The sequence below is a fragment of the Plectropomus leopardus genome, chromosome 21 (genome assembly GCF_008729295.1).
Source record: "Plectropomus leopardus isolate mb chromosome 21, YSFRI_Pleo_2.0, whole genome shotgun sequence".
NCBI classification, from domain to species: Eukaryota; Metazoa; Chordata; class Actinopteri; order Perciformes; family Serranidae; genus Plectropomus; species Plectropomus leopardus.
Window position 1 is genome coordinate 9,976,161 of NC_056483.1, and position 21,771 is coordinate 9,997,931.

Sequence of the window (21,771 nt, forward strand, 5' to 3'; positions counted from 1 at the left end):
ACTTTATTCCTGTTTGACAGTAGAAACCCTTTAAAACACTGTCCAGTGGAGCCGCTCTCACACCTGTGGTGAATCACTGCCTGAACAGTGTGATAAAAGACATTTACTGACATTAAAAAGGGGGTAACTTCCTATTTTTGTAACATAGATAATAATATTAATACTGCATGTCTGAAACTGCTTATAAATAGCTTCATTTAAAGAAAACACAAAACAGGGTCAGGAATATATATTTCAACTTTTGAAAAATACTTAATACTTTCCTAAAATGGCCTGGCTCTGTAATTTTTCGTGAACGTTGCGAGCACTTGAGTATTTAATACTATTAATTCCACTGAATCTCACAAATTTTAAATGTTTGTCTTTTCCTTTTCTTTATACCTTACATTTCCAGGCCTGGAAATTTAAACTTAGAAATAATTAATTCCATCAAACACAACAAAATGTCAGGATTTTTCCAAAATTTTTAAGGATGTTACTAATACCATGAATTTTCCAAGACTGAAAAAAACTGGACTTGGAAATAACAATTAATTACATTGAACACAACATTTTTTCTAACTTTTTCAAAAGTTTCAATGATTTTACCAATACCATAACTTAGTCAGGCCTAGAAAATGAGAGTGGCCTGTGGGTACCCTGTCGTATTTTGACCTTAAATTTGAAAAGTGAAATCATGAGTAAGATTTTGTTGATAGTGACATTCCACTGAAGGTTGTATTTTTATAATTGCTGTTTGAACTGATCAATTTCATGATATCAGTCTTGTAGAAAATAGTGAAAACCAGCTTCATGCTTAACCAGCAATAAAAAAAAAAACTTCCCTCACATCAAAATCACAAATGTGAATATCATATAAATGTAGTAATATAAGAAAGTGACAGAGTGACAGTGCTGCTATAATTACTCAGTCACGGAGACCCCACAGAGACCCCAGGGGGCAGAATATTAACTCATCTACTCCAGATCTACCCATGACTCATGACTCAGGATGGACACATTTCCCATGAAGCCGTGTGTCAGCTGTCTGAGCGTGGGTGGATGTTCCTGGGGAGTGGGCGGGGGTGGGGTTGGAGGTGGGAACGAGGATTGAAGTGTGGATATTGCATTTCATGTTCCAGAATGAAGCCCATAGCTCCACACGGAGCGGCCGGACTATAAATAAACTACCAGTTGGAGCTCAGTTGAAGGGTCAGGACAGCTGAAGGAGTGGGCTGTCCCGGAGTTCAGCTGGTGTGGGCTAACAGCAGACTGTGTGTCTGAATCCTCTTTCCAGGCAAGAAACTAAAACTCTGCTATAAAGAAGATCCACTTTTGTTTGATTTGAAGCCCCTGAAAGGCTCTTCAAACCCCCCTGCCAGGCGCGATGGCTCTACCGATAAACCCCATGGACGAACCCAGGATGTACCAGCAGACGTTGCTCCAGGACGGCCTGTATGACCTGCTGGAGAATGACAAGCTGGTTGACTGTGTGCTGAAGATCAAAGACAAGGAGTTTCCCTGCCACCGGCTGGTCCTGTGCGCCTGCAGCTCCTACTTCCGCTCCATCTTCCTGTCTGACATAGAGGAGAGCAAAAAGAGAGAGATCGTCCTGGAGGATGTGGAGCCGGGCGTCATGGGGCTGGTCCTCAAGTACCTGTACACCTCCAAAATCAATGTGACGGAGCAGAACGTCCAGGACATCTTCGCCGTGGCTAATGTGTACCAGATCCCTTCAATTTTCACTGTTTGTGTGTCTTTCCTTCAAAAGCGCCTGAGCCTCAGCAACTGTTTGGCTATATTCAGGCTCGGCTTGATGTTGGACTGTCCCAGGTTGGCCGTCTCTGCCCGAAACTACGCCTGCGAGCGTTTCCAGCTCATCACCAGAGATGAAGAGTTCCTCCAGTTGCTCCCTAGTGAGTTGGCAGCCATTTTAGCAAACGACAATCTGAACGTAGAGACAGAGGAGGCGGTGTTCGAGGCTTTGATGAACTGGGTGTCTTACGACTCTCAGAACAGAGAGAAAGACCTGCCAGGTTTGCTGGATTGCATTCGTTTGCGTCTGGTCAAAGAGGACTACCTGAAGGAGAAAGTGGAGAAACACAAACTGATTGCCTTTAATCCGGAGCTGCAGGAGAAACTCCAGCTGGTTCGGGATGCTCTCGTTGGGAAAATGCCAGAGGTTAAAAAAAGCAAAAGCAAAAAGGAGGACGGTGGAGCAGAGAAAAATGGAGAGAATGAGGATAATGAGGAAGAGGAGGGTCTTCTCCCGGGCATCCTGAATGATAACCTGAGATTTGGCATGTTTGTCAGGAACTTGATACTGATGGTGAACGAGGTGGGTGCTGTGGCCTACGATCCCAATGGGAACGACTGCTTCGCGGCTTCACTTTCCACGCAGGTTCCCAAAAACCACGTCAGCTTGGTCACCAGGGAGAACCAGATCTTTGTGGCGGGAGGATTATTCTATGATGAACAGAACAAAGAAGATCCACTGTGCTCATATTTCCTACAGGTAGGGACGGTTTTAGATAAAGTTTTGAGAGAAGATCTTTGATACTTAATTCTTTGAAGACCTGCAGTTCTCCTGCTGAGGATTAATAACGTAATAAACATTTATGCCCTTACTGACAAAAATTTAAACATGGTTTGGCCCTTCGACTGCTGAATGATGCTTAAAGGGATAGTTTGAATTTTTTCAAGTGGGGTTGTATGGGATGATTATTCATGGTCAGAGTATTACATACTGTAGATGGCAGTCGGCACGCCCCCAGTTTGGAGAAGCAGGATGAAGTCCGAGTCGGAAGCTATGCAATGTACTGCTGAGGATGGGAGTCAGCAACAAAACATATTTTAGCAACCTACAAAAAAACCCAATTTCAATTGTATGCTGTATTGAGAATATTAATTTGAGTACTAATTTGTACTAAACCTTTTAAAACCCACTGATGGGTGTGTTTAAATCCATAAAAAATGGGCTACATTTTAATGTTGATGCCAAAGTATATCTGGGTGGATTTTGAGGGAAACATGGATAAAATGATCAGTTGGATATATTCAATATTTTATGTAGCTACATAAGGGGAAATAAAACTGAAAATTGGATTTTAGGGGGTTTAACACAGAGTGCCTCTACCTGTAGAGTTTGTGTCTGTCTGTGTGTGCTACAGTGTGTATACTTTAGGTGGCATTAATGTAACCCATTCACATATGTTTGACCTCCTCTGACCTCAGTACGACCCGGTCACTGCTGACTGGCTAGGGATGCCTCCTCTCCCGTCTCCACGCTTCCTGTTCGGGCTGGCCGAGGCTGAGAACTCCATCTTTGTTTTGGGAGGGAGGGAGCTGAAGGAGCAGGAGCGCACGCTGGACTCCGTTTTGGTCTATGACAGACAGTGAGTACAAGTTAATGTAAATCTTTGAATGGACTGCTGTTCTCAGAACTGAAACTTGTTCATTTACACCTTTACAGATCTTTTAAATGGGGTGAATCAGAGCCGCTTCCATACCCGGTCTATGGACACGCAACGGTGTCACACAGTGATGTTGTTTATGTGATTGGAGGAAAGGGAGACGAAAAGTGAGTATTAAGTGGGATCAAAACATTAATATCCATCTGTGGCACGTGTGAAAGCTCTGTGCTTTAATCCAGAAACACATGAAAAAGGAACATTTTTCTAAATTAAAGTCATATGTAGAGACCACTCGGGGATGGCAGACCTCAGACACACTATGTTCTTTGCTTCTCTCGTGAAAAGGAGCTGTCTGAAGAAGATGTGTGCGTATGACGCCAAGAGATTTGAATGGAAGGAGCTTGCACCCATGAAGGTTGCCCGTTCTTTATTCGGAGCCACTGTTCATAAGGACAAAATATATGTGGCGGCGGGAGTCACCGACAGTGGGCTGACAGACTCTATGGAGGTGTACGACATTGCTACAAACAAGTGAGTTCCTCAAAATTGGTGAATAAATTCTGACAAAAAACGCTTTAGGCACCACATACAGTTACATAGCCCCAAAGGCATGTGCAAATTAAGGCATGAAATCACCAAGGGACCCTAAAATTGCAATTATAAATGAGATTTCCTGTGTTGTTTATGTGCACTTTTCAAGTGATATTAACCCTTTCAAATCTGAGCAAAACTGATTTCTTATTAAAAAAAACATGGAGAGGAGGCAACAAGCAATTAAACAGTACATGTCCCAGAAATAAGTAAAATAAATAAATGAAAAATACTTATGAAAAATAAAAGTTACAAGAAACTACCTGTAAATATGCAAAAAAGGAGTAAAAAACAAAAACAAAATGACCTAAAAAAAAACCACCTAAAAAAAGATTACTTGATATATTTTATAATATTTTTTTCTGTACATAATTGTTAATCTAAAAATATTGTAATTATATAGTTTTTTCTCCCCTAATTCTTTTGTTAATTTTCTAATAGTCCTCCCGTTTTTTTAAAAAACTATTTTTTTATATAATTTTCTTGTCACTTTTAACTAATTTCTTGCAATTCATGTGACATTTCTTGAAACATCGGCCATTGTTATCAAAAGACATCAAACCACTTTGCTCTGGTTTCAAAGGGTCAAATAGCTCATGAAAATCTGAACACAGCACAAGAAAACAAATGTCGAGCCAGAGTTGAAAGGGTTAGGCTTACTGGATTAATGGTTTTTCAAATTTCTGTTAACAAATGCAATTCACTTCTTCTTTATCACATTTTCACACCACTAACTTAATTTTAAAGCAGTTTTCCAGTGGTGGAAAACCCTTAAAATGTTATTTAGCTTTAAAAGGCTGTAAGTGTATTACACCTCATTAAAAACCGCTATGTGTGTGTGTGTGTGTGTGTGTGTGTTTACATTTTTCAGGTGGACAGACTTTGTAGCGTTTCCCCAGGAGCGTAGCTCTCTGAACCTGGTGTCTTTAGCTGGCCAGCTGTACGCTGTAGGAGGTTTCGCCATGATGCCTTTGGAGGACAGCGACGAGATGGTTCCCAAAGAGATGAACGACATTTGGAGGTGAGTCCTAACAGACACATTTTTTCATTCACACAGTGACTGATTTATCCATAGTGCACCTAATAAAGCTTTTTCACAGCAGACATGTTAACTTGTCATAGCAGTACATGCACAGGTGTATTTAATTGTACGAGACATCCCGGAGCGGTGAATGCTGGATCACGGGAATACTGGGACACTGACCCCTATTTAATGTTATCAGTTTCACCTGTGCTTTTCCAACATGTCAGAACGTCTGCTGTGAAAAAGACCAATATTGGAACCCATTGGCTATCAGTCTTAGGACATTAAGTGTCTGAAGTCAAAGGCTGAAAGAGTCGAGCAGGCATGACATTTTTTTGTGGGTCAACCTGGATGTTAGTATCACCCTGGTTCCCCTGTAAAAAAAACCAAATTGGATTTTTCCATTGGATTTTGGATTATCGTAGAAAATAAGCCTCGCGGCAAACATTTATGATACTTACTTACGTCAGCAAGGTAGTCTTCACAAATGAACACCACTTTTGTGATTTTTCATCACCAGAAGTAAAAAGCTGACGGCTATAGATGGACTACACTATGGTTGCATGACTTAATTTCATTACCAAAACAACCACCTTTTTTAAGACAGATAAAAGTTTCAAAATGACTAGTTTTACTGTGTGCGAGTCTTACCTTTTATGACCCTAGTCTTGTTATCCTCTTCAGGTTTGATGAGACAGAGAAGAAGTGGATGGGGATCCTCAGAGAGATCCAGTATGCTTCAGGAGCCACTATTCTGGGGGTCCGCCTCAATACGCTGCGTCTCACCAAGATGTAAAAGCGTCTCCAGTTCCTGCTTGCAGAACAGAAATCTATGCACAGTGAGATGTCACATTGGTTAAAAAATCTGCTACTGTAGTGTTCAATGTTTTATTTTACACTAGTTCTAATACTGTACTTGTGCCTTAATGTCATGTACATTTTTTGATTGAAGAGATTTTTATATATGAGTTTCAGTGATTTTAATCTGGCTGAGATTGTAAAACTGTAAACAGTCTGTAGCCCACTGACATTTTTTGCACTGTAATTAAATAAAATATTAGTATTTAACACCAAAAACTTGTCCTAACAGCAATGGTAAAAACGTGTTGGCAAAGATTTTGTAAATTTCCCAACAGATGGCAGCAAAGTCATAATGTGGGTGCCTCCAGAGAGGATGGCTTAAACATGACACAGTGCAAAAAAAAACAACAAACAAAACAATTCACAATTTGTTTGTACAGACAAAAGCACATCACACATCTCCATTTGCAATAATATATCTATACTGTTTAATATTGAAATGATTTCATTACGCTCTGCTTTGTTACAGACAGTAAACACTAGTCAATAATACAATAAAAGACAGAAAATACAGTCTAATGTTAATAGCACCTCTAGACACTATCGTCCTTGTACGGTTTTTAGTATTTTAATATAGCTGAACTTGACAACTACTGCCTACACATGGTCTTTGTACACCAGAGTTAACTAAGACATAGTGTTTACATTATAAAGTAGAGAATCAGCAAATAACAGTACACAGTATGATTTAACACAGCTGCAGTATGAGTAAGTATGGGAGATGTAGAGGGTACGTGGATAATACATCTTTGAATTGACTATGGCATTGGTGCCTATGGTTATATTATCACATAAATCTTTGCCCAAAAAGGGGAAAAGTCACCATCAAACAAACTTAGAACAGCCAACCAAACTTTCACATGCAAAGTAACCAACATTTGTTTTCCAATTTTCTGGTTTAGTTTATATGGAGCCTCAAAACCGCCAAAATGCAGTAAAACATTAGCAGATGAGTCTAAAATACCACTAAACACATCAATAAATACTGTCATAAAGAAATAGTGTGAAATCTAACTTTATTTTACCCTTAAAAGAGTCTGTAAAAAAGCAAAATACTATTATTTGGGTAACATTTTTAAAGGATTTTAGAGGATTTTGTGGTTAGCCAGCTTGTTAACTTATAAAAAACTCATACAATTATCCCAGCAAGTACACAAATGCTGATCATTCTTATAATCTACAATACACTACTGTCATGTTTGCTAGCTAAGACTCTGCTATTGTAGGTACGTTATCCTTTACATTTTGTAAATGAGTTTGTGATTTAATGTCTCTTTTCAAACATATTAAGCTTAAATACAAACAGTAGCTTATTTTTAAGTGACTGGAAGTTAAAGGAAAAGTAGTTCTCGAATTTTCACATATGAGAAGCTGAAACCAGAACATTTTGGCTTTTTTTTTTTTAACAACTAAAAAAGATTGATGGATAATCAGAGGGTTAGGATTATTATTATCAATATGATACATTTTCTGTCTCTACATTTTAATAATTCAACAAACAATATATATATGTATTTTTAATTTTCAGTTCTTTTGACTTGTATGGTAACTTTTTGTCAGTTTTGGGGCTCCATACATTTGTACCCAAAATACGGGAAGCTAAAAACAAAAAAAAAAATGCTCCTCCATTCTTAGAAAAAGAGCCTTTTTCCAACTTCAAAAGAGTAACAAATTTCTTCAAATTCTTACATACATACAATGTTTTCCCTCCAATATCATCACAAAACTTTAGTTATTGCTACTGAAAAAATAGCAATAATCCCCAAACTTTTCTCGAAGCTAAAGGCCACAGAATCAAATCCTTTTGGATACACACTTCGGCTCTAGAGGCTGAACTCCAAAAACTACAAGTTCCAGTAGAGACCCAACTCGGCAATCCTATAAGCACTCTGCTGTGTACCCACTGCCATGCCTTAATGTTTCAATATGTGACAAACATTTGCCTTGAGTGCAATGCAAAGTGCACAGTCACTGTGGGTCTAGGCACCCGCTTAATCACTGACAAACCCTCATTTAAGGACAAGGGCAGGTCCACCTTTGCCTAATCTAATACAAGCCTTTGGCTGCTAGCCTTAATAAAGGAGAATTTGGCTAATTAAAACACATAAAGCCTACCTGCCTAGAATATAGGACCCTAAAAACTGTGCAAATTTTCCCTTCTCAGCTTCTAAAATCTCAGCTTTACTGCCATGTAACTTTTAAATAAGAAAAACTTACACTTAAAATAATGTAATATTATTTTTTTAGGATTTGGGAGATGTCAGGGCTCATAAATGTCTCTCTCTGATACATTTTAAAGCACAGCTTGATCAAGTGTTGCTTTGATGATGTATCAGATGGGTCTTGTTTGCATTTTAGGGAACACTTGTTCACTAAATAATCCAAGACAAAGGATTAGCATTTAAATTCTGCTTTCTAGGATAAATTTAGACTTCCCCATTTCTTCCAAATGGGGTGTCATGTTTTCAAATATATATATATCTTTTTATATACTTTTTTTTAAAAAACATTGGCCTTTGAAGACAAATCAAATAATCTGCTCAGTGTCATTCACCCCCAAAATAATGAATGTGTGGTAGTTTGTTTGATTTATTATAATACTATTTGATTAATACAACACTGAGTTGGAAGTCTGTAACTTAAGTAGACATTAGTATAATATTTCAATCTGATTCCAAGCAGGTACATATAGTAGTGCTTCTTTTTGCAAGGGCTGAACAAACAGTTTTGATGTCCCTTTGGTCTAAATAAAATGTTGTTTCAGAGCACCTGCCAAGGACACATTTCTGGCAGCGACTGCATTTTTGTAATTTCCTATTATCGTATGCCATGGAAATATTAAAAAAACAAAACAAAAAAACCCCCCACACACCTGCCATCAGCAGATTTCGATTCATATCACTGCTACTGTAACAGCCTTCACACCATACGAGTTTAATTGGAGTATAAAGTGCTCACAATAATTGATATCTTAATCATTACTCAATTTGGCAACTGACAACTTCCTTTACATTTTCTCATAGCATGAAATACTACAGTCACATTTTTAAACTCCTTTAATGGGAGCAAACTGGTGACAACTAAAACTATCTCCTCTTAGTTATGGTGGTGATCGGAGAAAAAGCTGATCAGAAGCAGCCATAACTGCACTGTATGCAAATTTGTGTTTGCTAGGATAGCGAGTGAAAGACCCGCCTTACTCTGTCTTACTCTGCCTCTGATTGGCTAACCCTGACATTCTTACCCTAACCATAACCAGTCCCACTCCTCTTACCTGATTTAACCAATTAAACCAATAAAGGCAACAAGTACTGGCCACTCATAGGGAGAGCAGGATGGCTCATTCCTTCGCTATCCTAGGATTCGCAAATTTGTGTACTGTAGGGAGGAGTCGAAATACTTGTTAGGGCCCTGACACACCAAGCTGACGACGGGCTGTTAGTCAATGTTATGACCACTGGTGAGCATCTGTTGGCCAAGTTTTGGCAGTGTGTTCTGCACCATCAGCCGTTTCAGAGTGCCGAATTTTTGTTGATAACGTTGGAGCTTATTTACAAATTAAATTATTCCGATTGGTCCAACTCAGTCCATGAGTAAAGAAAGCAAACGGCTAAAGACAAGAGGGAGTTAGATCAAAACAAGCATGTTATATTAGTTAGGATGATTTTTTTTTAGCCTTTGAGCTCTTTAGCAGAAACCGCTGGCAATTGTTTGTGTTATTGTTCGCTGTTGCATGGTAAGTACTCTTTGTTCCTTCAACATCAGGTTATGCTGTTAATGACTAACCATAGACTGTGTAAAGATGGATAACATGACAGATCCCCCAAAGTGTAAAATTTTAATCTCATTCGCCCCCTGCTGTCTGTCTGCAGTATAGGTCATAAAGCCCGCCTCTCCATGTTAATGAATGGGACATAGGCCAAACTAAAGTACACACCAACACGAGTGTTTTGGCGGGAACTCCCCAACCATGGATATAGCTACTGTGCAGACTCTGGCTCTAAATGACATCAACCATCGTGAGATGGCAATGCCTGTATCTCAGATATTTTAACCTCACATAAGCATAGCAGGGGTAAGTGGGGGGAGTGTCGTCTATCTTTATATACAAGGTATGGTAAACTTGATAACTAGCATCTTGAATCTGTCCAGTCAGTCTTACGGTTTTCCTTTTTGAATGACGAATACAAACTATTTCCACCTGCTGGTATGGACAGTTATTTCCTCTCAAGTAGGTGCAGAAGCTACGCACCAGTTGGTCGTTGGCTGTAGTCAACTTTTTGGCCAAGACACAGGCGATGTAAGGCGACTCAACAGTCAGCCTTTGTCGCCACTGGTTCTTTGATGTCGGTTTGGTGTGTCTGGGCCTTTAAAGAGCGGCACAGTGTCAAACAGGCAGACTGAAACAAACACTAGTTAACGGTGCAGTGAGACACAACTGAGTCCTGTCTGCAACTTCTGCAACTTACTAACCACAAACTGCTCAAATTTGAACAAATAATACAAGGAGATTTTGTTACGGGCATCAATATCCGTACGGTACATGAACATAAAATGTATGCCTTTGGATTCAGCAGGCAGTGTGGAAATACTTTTCTTCTGTACACATCTCTCTCATTTATTGTTCACCTTGTATCTGCAAATGTGTTCTCCATTATGGGCTTATGTGGCAATCAAATTCAAAGTGCATAAATCAGTAGTAATAACTACTATCTCTCCTCCTTTACCATCAGTTACTATCATCACCCATAACACAAAAACATTCAAATCCCTCCGAGCATAAGGCGAATACACAAACTATAACCACAGTATCTCAGTGTTGTCTCTTGGGCTAGTGCTTCTTAAAACAGTGAAGTGGGAATAGCCTTTTCTTATGATCCCAGAGTACTATGAGCATCTCCAGTGATAACTAGAGACACACTATGAATGATAATGTACTCTTCAGGGAGGCTTTTCTCTTTCTGTAGTGTAGCTAACAGAGTGCAGTTTACTATGATACCACAAGAGAGCAACAGTCCTTATGTTTATGTGACGCTGCCTTCAGTCCTCTCTGTCAACAACCAGAAGCCCCATCTTCCAATGATTAAAACAATCCTCAGATAGGTATAAAATGCTGGCAGTTACCTCATCAAACTGCTCAAAATGTCTAAATTGTGACTCATTTCTGACCCTGGAGCTCTCTGCCCAGTAAGGCTAAATTGGATTTTTCACAGCCAGAATATCAGAACAATTTAACAGCAGACTTTTCATTTTAAAGGGCAGTCTCAAACTGGACCCTGTACAAAAGCAGCAAATCAAAGTACAAAATGTGTCAGACACACAAACAAACAAAAGAAAAAGTACCATTTTTTAAATGTGGCCCTAACCATTTAACCATGGCAGTTTAAGAAACACGTGTAACTGGGGTGAGCTAAGACGTAAGACTACACTAAGGTGCTTCAATTTGTCTCTTAAATAAAACAATGAACAGCTTATTACATTTACAAAAGCTTATCCACAAATTCCAACTTTCGGTAGTACCAGCCAAGACGCACGTGGGGGCACATTCAAAATGACTTTCCAAATGTAAACATGAGGAATTAATCACGAGGAAGAAACACATCTTAACAATATTTACAGGTTAACGCTACACTACAAGTAGGCTATCTATAAAGTGAGCAAGAGTGCATCAATAGTGCACAGAGACTCTTTTTGGATAATTAATTGATTGAAATGTCAGATTTAAAGGAATTTTTTGACATTCTGGAAAGCAGTAGCTGAGAAGATAGATACAATTCTCATATCTGTATGCTAAATATGAAACCATCGCAAGCAGCCTGTTTCCTAACGGAGTAAGCCCGGCTCTCTCTAAAAGTAACAAAATCAGCTTACCAGCTCGTTTAAAGCTAAAAAAATAAACAGGTTAAATCTTGCTTGTTAAAACCAAAAACAATGTGTAAAAATGTCACATTGCGATTTTACTGGGAGTTAAAACACATGTCAGCCCTTCTAGGACGTTGCAATGTGGTGAACACAAATTCAATCAATTCCTGATTTTTTTTTCCAATCACAGCAACTTTTCAGCATATTTGACCAATTACCATAGTTTCTCACAAATCACAAAACTCACTTCCTTGTTTCTAGTTGTGAAGATGCATACATCACAAATGTCTCACATCACTGCTAAAAACCGTGGGGGAAATGCCCTGATGTTCTGCACGAAAGTGGTGGTGAACTTTTTACCACTTGCACATTGTGGTGAAACACAAACACTTTTATCGAGCAAAACACAGAACAGGTAATGGCTAAAATGTGTGGACACCATAGAAGATCGATCACCATGACGGAGGATGTTGCATTTGTCTATTGCAAGTGCTGAAATAATCAAGGTGACTGACATTAAATAATGACGGTTAATGTAAATGTTACTGTGTACATCACAAAGTGATAGCGGTGTGGTTGACTGTTTGTGTGACTAACTGTGTTTAAAAGTTTAGGTATAGAAAATTAATGAATACATTGTTGAACATGGTTTAAAATAAGTTGTCTTCATTTTTTAAATGAATTATACAAAATAGTATTAATAAAAAAAAAGAAACTTTTTTGCAATTTTATAACTTTCACTAACATAGCAACGTGAATTGCAATTTTTTTTTGCAAAGAAAAGCTGCTGTGAAATCAGGCATTTTATGCCGCAAAAATCCCCCAAAATACCACAAAATACTGGAGGGACTTATATATTTTGTTCCCTTTGAGCAGAGCCAGGCTAGCTAAAATACAACTCTTTTTAACCCCCAGTAAAAACACAAATTACTGTTTTTAAAAATCTTTTTTTTTTAATGGATAAAACCCACAGGATTTTATAGGTTAATTACTAAGTTTTTGGCATTGGTAGGTGATTTTTTTTCACTATAGACAGAGCCAAGCTGGCTATTTCACCCTGTTTCCACTCTTTGTACTAAACTTAGCTAACCAGCTGCTGGCAGTAGCTTTATATTTAACTTAAAGACAAGACAGTGGTATCGAACCTCTCATCCAACTCTCCGCAAGACAGCAAATAAGTGTATTTCCCAAAATGTCAGAGAAGAAAACTTTTTCCTGACAATGATTCAATTCTATTCTTTCAGTTTTACTCCAGTAGATTGATGACAAGTAATTGTCAAAAGTGCACACAGAGCCACAAATGTTGGAGGGGGGTTACATACTGCATGTCCCAAACTTCTACAGATCACTCATAGAAGAAATCGATTAGTTTATAATAGTTGTGTAATCATAAGGAGCCCTTTTAGTGATGCGCTCTGTTGTGCTAAAAGTTTTCACTGTCAGTGCTCTTTGAGAGATTTAGGTATTGGAATATAAGGTTTATTGTTTTATAATATATATCAGGATGAAATGTGCACACTTAATGAGCTACGTAAGCAGGTTTCTGTGAATATTATTATCCCTACGCTCTCTGCAAACTAATTACACAGATCAGGTTTAGTTGGGAAGTGTAAGTTAACATTGACATTAGATTTTTAAACCTACAATTATACTGTAGGTCTGAGTACATTAGGTTTTTACTAACAAGTCACAGAAAAGTGCGATACCGTCTCAAAGCCAGATCTACCGGAGAGGAGCACGCTTGCTTAATGTAAGCAAAAGATGAGAGTCAACAAATTACTCCATCTCCTAACTCAGGGGAAGCTCAAAGCGTTGATTAGCTGAACGTAGATCTTCATCTCACATCTCTGCCTCATTTCTCACTCTCTCTCTCACACACACACACAAGCACGCACACACACACACAGCATTGCTCAGCCAACTGTCCACGCATCCCAACTTCTCTTGCGTCCTTACAAATTGACGTAACGTGCCACGAATTACACACTATCACAATTATAAAAATTGAGACAATTAGGAGTACATTTTAAATATCACTAGAGTTAAATGTAAGGTGCAGGATCGATTATAAATGCTGTATAACATTTTCTAACTATAACAGGTGAGCTAACAGGATTTGGTTACTGGCAATGCCATATACATGTATATGCTCAGAGACAAGTCAGCATTTGGTTATTGCTGGGTCAGACCAGAACCACTCGCTACATATTGGCAGAGAACGATCAAAAATAAAACATTTAAATCTCATCAGAGTGTGGTTCTCGCTCGACTGATGACTCCTCGTATGAGTGAGGATTCAGGAAACTCTCCCTCCCACTTTGTAAAAGATGCTACAATCAATGCATTGTGCAAGGCTCTGGAGAGATGTGTGTGGTGGCGGAAAATCCCAAATGAAACCAGAACAGAGTCGTGAGACTCAAAGAGAAGCGCGGTGACGACACGTCCTACTGGACTCTGAGGTTATCTATTGTATTTAACAGAGTAAAAAATAACTATTTCTTATTGTGGAAGGTGTATGTATGTTTTTTCATGAGGCCTCCGTGTAGCCTTCAGAAAGTTTTTTCCCCTCAGTGTAAATGTCACTGAGGTGCATCACTCTCCTGCTGCAGGAGTCCTCTTAAAAGCTCTACGAAAAACAAAAGTAACAAAAGTGCTTTCGATGCTACAGAGATTTGTTAGTTGTTGGAGTTCATCCTACCGGCAGAGAACAGGGGAGGCGGTGGGGGTAAATGAGGGGTGGGAGGCAGCCCCCCCATGGAGTGCAGCAGGGGGAGAGACAGCTGGGTGCCATGGAGGGGGTGTGGGCTTGAGGCAGCAGCGGGTGTGGTCGCAGACGTGGCAGGGAGCGCCGTCCCCAGCTGCACCTGGCTGGAAGAGTCCACGACAGGTGAGGCCAGAGGCTGATGGAGGCCGAGGGAGTCGTTGCCATCGGTAACCATGGGGTTGCTGACACGGAAGCATTTTTCCCTGTGGGCCTTGAGCATGTTGGAGAAGCGGAAGCGCTGGCCACACACCTCGCAGGGGTAGGGCTTCTCCCCGGTGTGGGTGCGGCGGTGGCGCTTCATGTTGGGTCGGCTCGTGAAGCTCTTCCCACAGATCTCACAGATGTACGGCTTCTCTCCTGCACACAGACACACAGTATTGTGGAGTTTTTGACAGTCTTTAAGCTCTGATTTTTTGTTTTAGCTCTTGTAACACCCGCCAACGTAATAACAACCCACAAACGTAATACAAATCTGCAGCTTTTAATGTAATAATCTCACATTTTTTCCACAAACGTAATAGCAGTTGCCTACTACAAACATACTACGCATCAGCTATTACATTTGCAAAAATTTCTTATGTGTGTTGTTAGTTCACAGAATTGTTTTGAGGCACATAAATATCTTGTTTAAATAGATTTTTTTTTTTTGCATAAGCAAAACGCCACAAACATAACAAATTAGGTACTGTGGCTATAGTAGGCAAATGCTATCACGTTTGTGGAAAATGTAAAGAAAGCTACATTTGTTATTTATGTCATTTGTGGGCTGTTATTACGCTGGTTAGTGTTAAAGCTCTCATCCCATAATATTTTGACACAGCAGGCAGCCGTGTTTTAGCAAAGAATTTCTAAAAACCTACTATACACTATCTGTCCAGCATAAAGTAAGCAACTAGCTGGTGAACATACTGGAGCACTGCAGCAGAAGTGACTCACCAGTGTGTGTCTTCATGTGTTCGTCAAAGTACTGTTTCATGTTGAAGTCCTTTCCACACCACTGGCACATGAACTGCTTGTGTCCGATGTGGATGCTCATGTGGGAACGCAGCTGGTATTTGTACTGGAAGCGCTCACTACAGTTCTGAAATGGCACACAATGAGCATTTTTACACAAAATCTGAAAAATCATAAAATAGCCCCATAAATGATAGTCACAAGAGTACTCTGCGGGTTTTAGTCCATTCCATTCATTCCATTGTTCTTGTAAAACACATTTTGACAGATTTCAGTGATAAAATCAAAAGTATTTATTGTGAAATATGAACTTTATCGATTGCACGCATTAAGTTATGCAACCCAGAATATGTGAATAGATCCCATATGGCAAACAGCCCAACTGTGAAAATTTTAAGTCTCGTGTCTCAAAACTTCAAATGATTTAAAAACAAAAGAAAAAGTCTTTTCTTTAAAAGGAGTAGTTTGACATAGTACGGTAAATATGACACTCCAGCCAGCAGCAGGTAACATAACTTTTTTTAACCTTAACCTTTTTTCCCCCACTTTGATTTCTGGTCAGCAACATTATTTTTGAGTTTTTCAAAAGTATTTTCTTGGCACTTTGAGCACCACAAGCCGAGTGCCATCTAATGTGAATATTTTGGAGAGAAGGCAGAAAATCGTAACAGCCAATGTCTCCAATACTGGACATCTCACCAAAATAATTTATACTACAGTTAGCAATAGAACTACAGGTAAGATCAGAAATATATATTTTTGATTTTTGGTTGAACTGTCCCTTTAACATAAATATTCTACAAGCAGCGGCCATAAAGAAACTTATTACTCAAAATTACAATGTAGACACCAATCATTTCAGAAATGACTGGTTTTAAACTGGTGGAAATCTCAGTTGCAGTGAAACTCTTCATGTGAGTCAAGTGGAGAGCAGCAGCAGCAGCAGCAGCAGCAGCAGTGAGTGTATTAACGGAGCTCAAACCTCACACTTGAAGGGTTTCTCTCCTGAGTGCTGCAGAGAGTGAACCTTCAGGGACATGCTGCGCTTGAACGACTTCCCGCACGTCTCACAGGTGAACGGCATGTCCTTCGTATGGGCTAAACACACCCCAACACACACACGCACAAACACACAGAGCACAAGATAAGTTAATGGTATTCAATACTGAGGCACTCAATAACAGCGGGAGGACAAATAAGCAAACTGCTGCTCTAAAATAGCACTTAAAGAACAACGCTGATGCTTTTTTGCTGGCTAATTACGATGCTAAGGACAATGGATGTGTCTCATCTGGTAAATAATCTATTTCCCCTGAAGTTTCCACACTGAACTCCCAAGTCACTCCTTCAGTCAGAAGTATAAATAGTATTCGGTGACATACCATGATCATAGCTTCAGTGTTGCATACACAGATCTCTGTTGACAATATTCCTGCACAAATTTTAGCTACACATATAAACTAGAATTTACACCTTACGGTCGTAAACATCGGCGAAACAGTCAAGCTGCACTTACAGTTTACATCAATGTCAGTGAAAACATGGATGCTTCACACTCATCAGCAGCACAGAAGATCTATACAACAGTTTTAAGGTGAGCATCCAAGATGAGTGTCACCAGTTCAGTATCTGACCGAGTGTTTCCCCTTCTGTTCCTGAGATATGATGTTGAATAATGGCCAGAAAAGTGTTTTTGCAGGTGATTACGATGTCACAGTGACCACTCTTTGACCACTTGGATTAAAAATGTCATCACTTCAACATTTTATCCTATTACACATGTTGTCATAAACAGTGTATGACTTCTTAAGTTATGGCCAAAAAGATGTTTTGTGAGGTTACGGTGACCTTTAACTAACAAAATCTATTCAGTTCATCGCCGGGTCCAAGTGAACATTTGTGCCAAATTTGAAAAAAAAAAAAATCCTGCGATAACACTGTTATAAGAATGAGACAGACAAGGTTTCAGTGACCTTGACCTTTGACCACCAAAATGTAATCAGTTCATTGTTGAGCACAAATGGATGTTGATGCCAAATCTGAAAAAAATTACCTAACGGTGTTCTTAAGATATTGCATTTACAAGAATGAAATACAGTGACAGTGACCTTGACCTTTGATCTTTAACCAACAAAATCTATTCATTTTATCTTGGCCTCCAAGAGGATGTTTGTGCCTAATAACAAAATATTGCAACAGCTGCACATTCACATTCATAAACATGAATTTTGGAGAAATTATTTTATATTTTTACAAATGAACACACTCAGTTCAGTTTTTTTTTCACATGCATTCAAAATGTGATATACAACTTCAGGCTGAGAAATGATTTATTTCACAAGCTCAAATGACCCTTATTTGCCTCCATACTTTTACCACTGAAACTTAAATGGACACAGGGAATGAGGTAAGCCCGTCTGGGAAATGAGATGCTTATCTCCCAAAAAGTGGAAGAGGAAAGCTACACCCAAAACAAATCCTGCACAACAATCAGTGGAAAAGGAAGCCCAAAGTAACAAACAGAAAAAAGCGACCAACCAGGATCGCTAATGTCACTGCCACTCACCGACCATGTGCTTCCTGACGTGAGCCATGGTGTAAAACTTCTTCTCACAGATCTCGCAGGAGAACTTCTTCTCGGCGTAGCCATGGACGATCTTGTTGTGCTCATGTAACGACCACAGCTTTTTGAAGGCCTTGCCGCACGTTACGCACTTACAAGAAAAAATAGAAGAGGGAGCAAAATATAGTTATTAATGGAGCTATTTGGGTATCATCTGGAACAGACTTTACAAACACAATCCAGGTGTGTGAGCTTACACAGATACTTGGGCGTGCACTGTACCAAAAAAGCAATTAGAGTCAGTAGATTAAAGCAGCAAATGATCTTCAAAACCACAGCGGGAGTCCAGCTGCTCACTGCAGAGTGGAGGTACTGAGACATATCAGAATTTATTATTACTGACTGCTGAGTTACTGACTGTGATCGGTGTTAATATATTTACATAATTGCAGCTGTGCATGTACTAATTATTTACCAAATAAAACCTTAAAAGCTGAGACTCCTACTATAGCACAGAGCATACGTTTGTGTCTGAAGGGGGGAACAAATTATGATAAAGCTTCTATAATAATGAGAGCCTAGCAAAAGTAATTAGACAAGCTGAGTTAATTCGTGTATCATTAATGCAATAACCCCAATGAAAATGATATTTAGTTTCACTGATTTTACTCTTGACAATAGAAGATGTTGGATTTACATCCTTAACCATATATCAATTATTGTATCAAAAGTATTATCCTTTACTTGCCTTAACTTGGACTGATGTTTACATCCTTAAAAAATAATATAAATAATATAATAATATAAATAAAATATAAAAAATAATATAATTACACCTTGTCACATCTGAATCGAAACAAAAAATTCTAAGTTTTTCCCCTAAAACATGCAGAAGAATGTTCTTCTTTCAGCCCAAAGGAGTGACTTTGTGTCAAGCTGCATTCAGCACCATCTACAGTAGCTCCACCAATCAGGGGGCAAAAGGTGACCCAGATGAGTGTGTCAGCATTTTTACAAACTCTGAGCTTCTTTCATCCTGCTAATGACAGCTGGCCAGAGGGTTACAGAGATTTTACAGAGTCTCTTCAGTAAAGGCCTATTAAAGTAAGAAAGTAGCACAGCAAATCACATCTTCACAAAATTTTGTTAAAGTGGCTTGGTGCTCATGGGTGGAAGAAACACTGATTTTTTTTATGCATTTTGACTTTCTCATGAAAGAGTACGTTTGGTTGTAAAAGTCAGTAATAGGGAATTCAACCCAATTCTCCACATTATGATCAGCAATTACAATTTTGTAAGAATGTGTGTACTCTTCTTACAGCTGAAACAATTGGATAGTGAAATGTAACAGATGTAAACATGTGCATAATGTTTCATTTCTAAGCTAGGCTGCTTAGCTCAGTGCATCTGAAAGCATACACACCACTGTCTATTCACACAAAAGGATGTCGAACTAAAGCACTAACATTGGGTATGTAGTGCATTGTTTGTAAATTTTGGACACAGTGAATGAGTTTTGGTGAGGATTGCTGAGCATGAGCAACTGCAGATAGATACAATCCGACCTGCACCTCTTGGCTTAAAAGCTACAGTACGGAAGCTTCTTGGTTTCTATAAAATTGAAGGGAATAGAGAGGAGAGCAACACTTTAGGCAAGTAAGTCCACCAGTTTGTTTTAATTATGGATCATTACAAATAAGCTATGTTTTAAAATTTTTTTTTTTGACATCAAGATGCCTCAGTTATTGTTTTATTATCCCATTGAAGTCCTCTGAATTCAACCCAATTCTCACCATTATGAATTAGATTGAATTGAATCCTGAGGTCCGTCGAGATTCCCACCTTTATTGGTGGTGTAGTGAGTGCTCACAGTGATAGTTGTTGATCTGTTCTAGTTGGTGCAGCGAGAAAAGGGGCAAAAAATGAGTGCGTCTACCTGCATGTCATGTTTTCATCACTGCTGATCGGACCTGATTAGAGCTGGAGCGGATAAATACCTGTGAATACAAGAGTTATTTGCCCCGGGAAAAATTGCTAACTGTAGCCTTTCCCACTACAGCCACTAAGAGGGTGTTAGCAGTTTTTCTGTCCAGAATTGACCACTGGACAGAAAAACCGCTAACACCCACTTATAACTGCTTTCCATTCCCTCTAAGGTCAGGACTGTGGAGACAGCTTTGTGTGTCAAATTTCACTGAAGTTGAATTCAACATGAAATATTAGCATGGATTTACTCGGGCCCCCAACGAGCAAATCTAGTGATTGCTGCTTATCCATTAAATGTGAAAAATGACAGTTCTAAAGTGTAGTGGGAGCGCAGAATGCAGATTTTAAAAAGTGTGGGGGATCGCGGTTGAATCGTACCTGGATGCTCTTCTCACAGTCCGTCTGTTGGTGCAGCAGCAGCTCGCTCTCCAGCAGGAAGCGTTTCCCACAGTTGTTGCAGATCTGCATGCGGTTGTGAGTGACGTTCATGTGTTTTTCCAGGTACCAGCGGTTGTTGAAGACTCGAGGGCATTTCTTACACGGGAAATGTTGCTTCTCCTCCAGCCTCACTTTCTGGCCCAGGCTCTCCGCATCCAGCGTCCTCTTCCCGCCCTGCCGCTGGTTGGCCAGTGTGGCCTCTGCAAGAGTCTGTCGCATGGAGGCGGTTGTCCCCGCCATGGCGAAGGCTCTGGTGCCCCGGCGAGGTCGATCCAACATGGCCGGCTGCTCCAAGCCTGGAATGTTTAGGGTGTTCTCCTCCTCTTCCTCATCTTCCTCTTCATCTTCCTCTTCGCTGCTCTGACCCAGTATGTCCCCCCTCTTCAGGTTCAGGTCATCATCCTCTTCTCCAACTGTGTCATCATTCTCCACCTCGTTGTCCTCATCGTCTTCTGAATCTCTTTCATCGTCATGGCAACGTCCAAACATGGTAGCCTCTGCGGCTGTTGCCGATTTGCTCTCCGAACCCTTTGACACATTAAGTGTCTGGTTGTTGAGGTTGACTTCAACAATGATCTGGTCTCTGTTGAAGGAGGCGTGGCCGTCCGCGGTCTTTGACTCCTCCCCATTGCTCTCAACTTTGCACAAAGCAGCCACACCTGTGCTCGCCCCCCCGTCCTCCTTCTGGTAATACTGCTTCTGCTGGGAGGCCGTCTTTCCTGAGTCCTCCACTCTAACAGAGAACGGGCTGCTGCCTTCCCTTTTGTACACCCTCCCCAGCTCTGACTCCTGTTTTATCTCCGAGTACAGCTGACTGGAGGGCATCGCTACAGCAGCTGGGTCACCACCGCCGAGCCCTTCCTGATTGGCCATATCTGCGCAGGTGCTTCTCAGCGAGTGGCTGCTGATGAGGTCGCGACAGGAGGCTGCAATGTCGCTCATCTGAAGCAGGGTAGCGGCGTTGAGCACGTCGCGGACAGTGCGGCTGCTCACCAGCAGTTTGGAGGTGTAAATGAAGTTGAGGATTTGCTGCAGGCCCTGAGAGGTCAGGGCGTCCAGCGACAGGTCCACCCGCCGCAGCTGTTTGCTTTGGGCGAAAAGGGAGTGAAAGAAAGGGCTGTAGGCGGCCAGCACACCCTTGTGGGCCGGGAAGGTGCTGTGCTGACGCACCAGAACGATGTCGACGTCACACAGGTCAGGCTGGAAGAGGCGCTGCTCGTTCAGCCTGTCCATCAAACAGGTGAAGTGCAGAGCCACATCCTCCACCAGGGAGAACTCAGCAGAGGGGAAGTCTGTGGTCTTCTCCACTATGAGCTGCAGACAGAGAACATGATGG

At 40.3% G+C, this 21,771-nt stretch overlaps 2 protein-coding genes across 2 annotated transcripts in view; one reads left to right on the forward strand and one right to left on the reverse strand.

Moving 5' to 3' along the window:
• The first annotated feature begins 1,146 nt into the window (after positions 1 to 1,146).
• klhl40b (kelch-like family member 40b) lies at positions 1,147 to 8,647 on the forward strand. Its single transcript, XM_042510167.1, has 6 exons — positions 1,147 to 2,494; positions 3,214 to 3,374; positions 3,452 to 3,559; positions 3,738 to 3,923; positions 4,855 to 5,004; positions 5,692 to 8,647. The coding sequence occupies exons 1-6, from the start codon at positions 1,367 to 1,369 to the stop codon at positions 5,801 to 5,803; spliced, it is 1,845 nt and encodes a 614-aa protein (XP_042366101.1). The 5' UTR covers positions 1,147 to 1,366; the 3' UTR covers positions 5,804 to 8,647.
• Positions 8,648 to 12,045: 3,398 nt separating this feature from the next.
• The window catches only part of zbtb47b (zinc finger and BTB domain containing 47b), a 28,349-nt gene continuing 18,623 nt past the window's right edge, over positions 12,046 to 21,771 (reverse strand). The window contains exons 2-6 of the mRNA XM_042510166.1: positions 20,376 to 21,749; positions 18,015 to 18,162; positions 16,431 to 16,546; positions 15,431 to 15,575; positions 12,046 to 14,851 (exon numbers count right to left, since the gene is read on the reverse strand). Coding sequence (XP_042366100.1) covers positions 14,406 to 14,851; positions 15,431 to 15,575; positions 16,431 to 16,546; positions 18,015 to 18,162; positions 20,376 to 21,749 — 2,229 coding nt within the window. The 3' untranslated portion in view covers positions 12,046 to 14,405. The remainder of the gene's footprint in view (positions 14,852 to 15,430; positions 15,576 to 16,430; positions 16,547 to 18,014; positions 18,163 to 20,375; positions 21,750 to 21,771) is intronic.

What these genes read in the sequence shown, in the direction of transcription:
- klhl40b (XM_042510167.1), top strand. Translation starts at nt 1,367, where the DNA reads ATGGCTCTACCGATAAACCCCATGGACGAACCCAGGATGTACCAGCAG. An exon ending in TACGACATTGCTACAAACAA is followed by an intron (nt 3,924 to 4,854) that starts GTGAGTTCCTCA and finishes TACATTTTTCAG; the next exon opens with GTGGACAGACTTTGTAGCGT. An exon ending in GAGATGAACGACATTTGGAG is followed by an intron (nt 5,005 to 5,691) that starts GTGAGTCCTAAC and finishes TATCCTCTTCAG; the next exon opens with GTTTGATGAGACAGAGAAGA.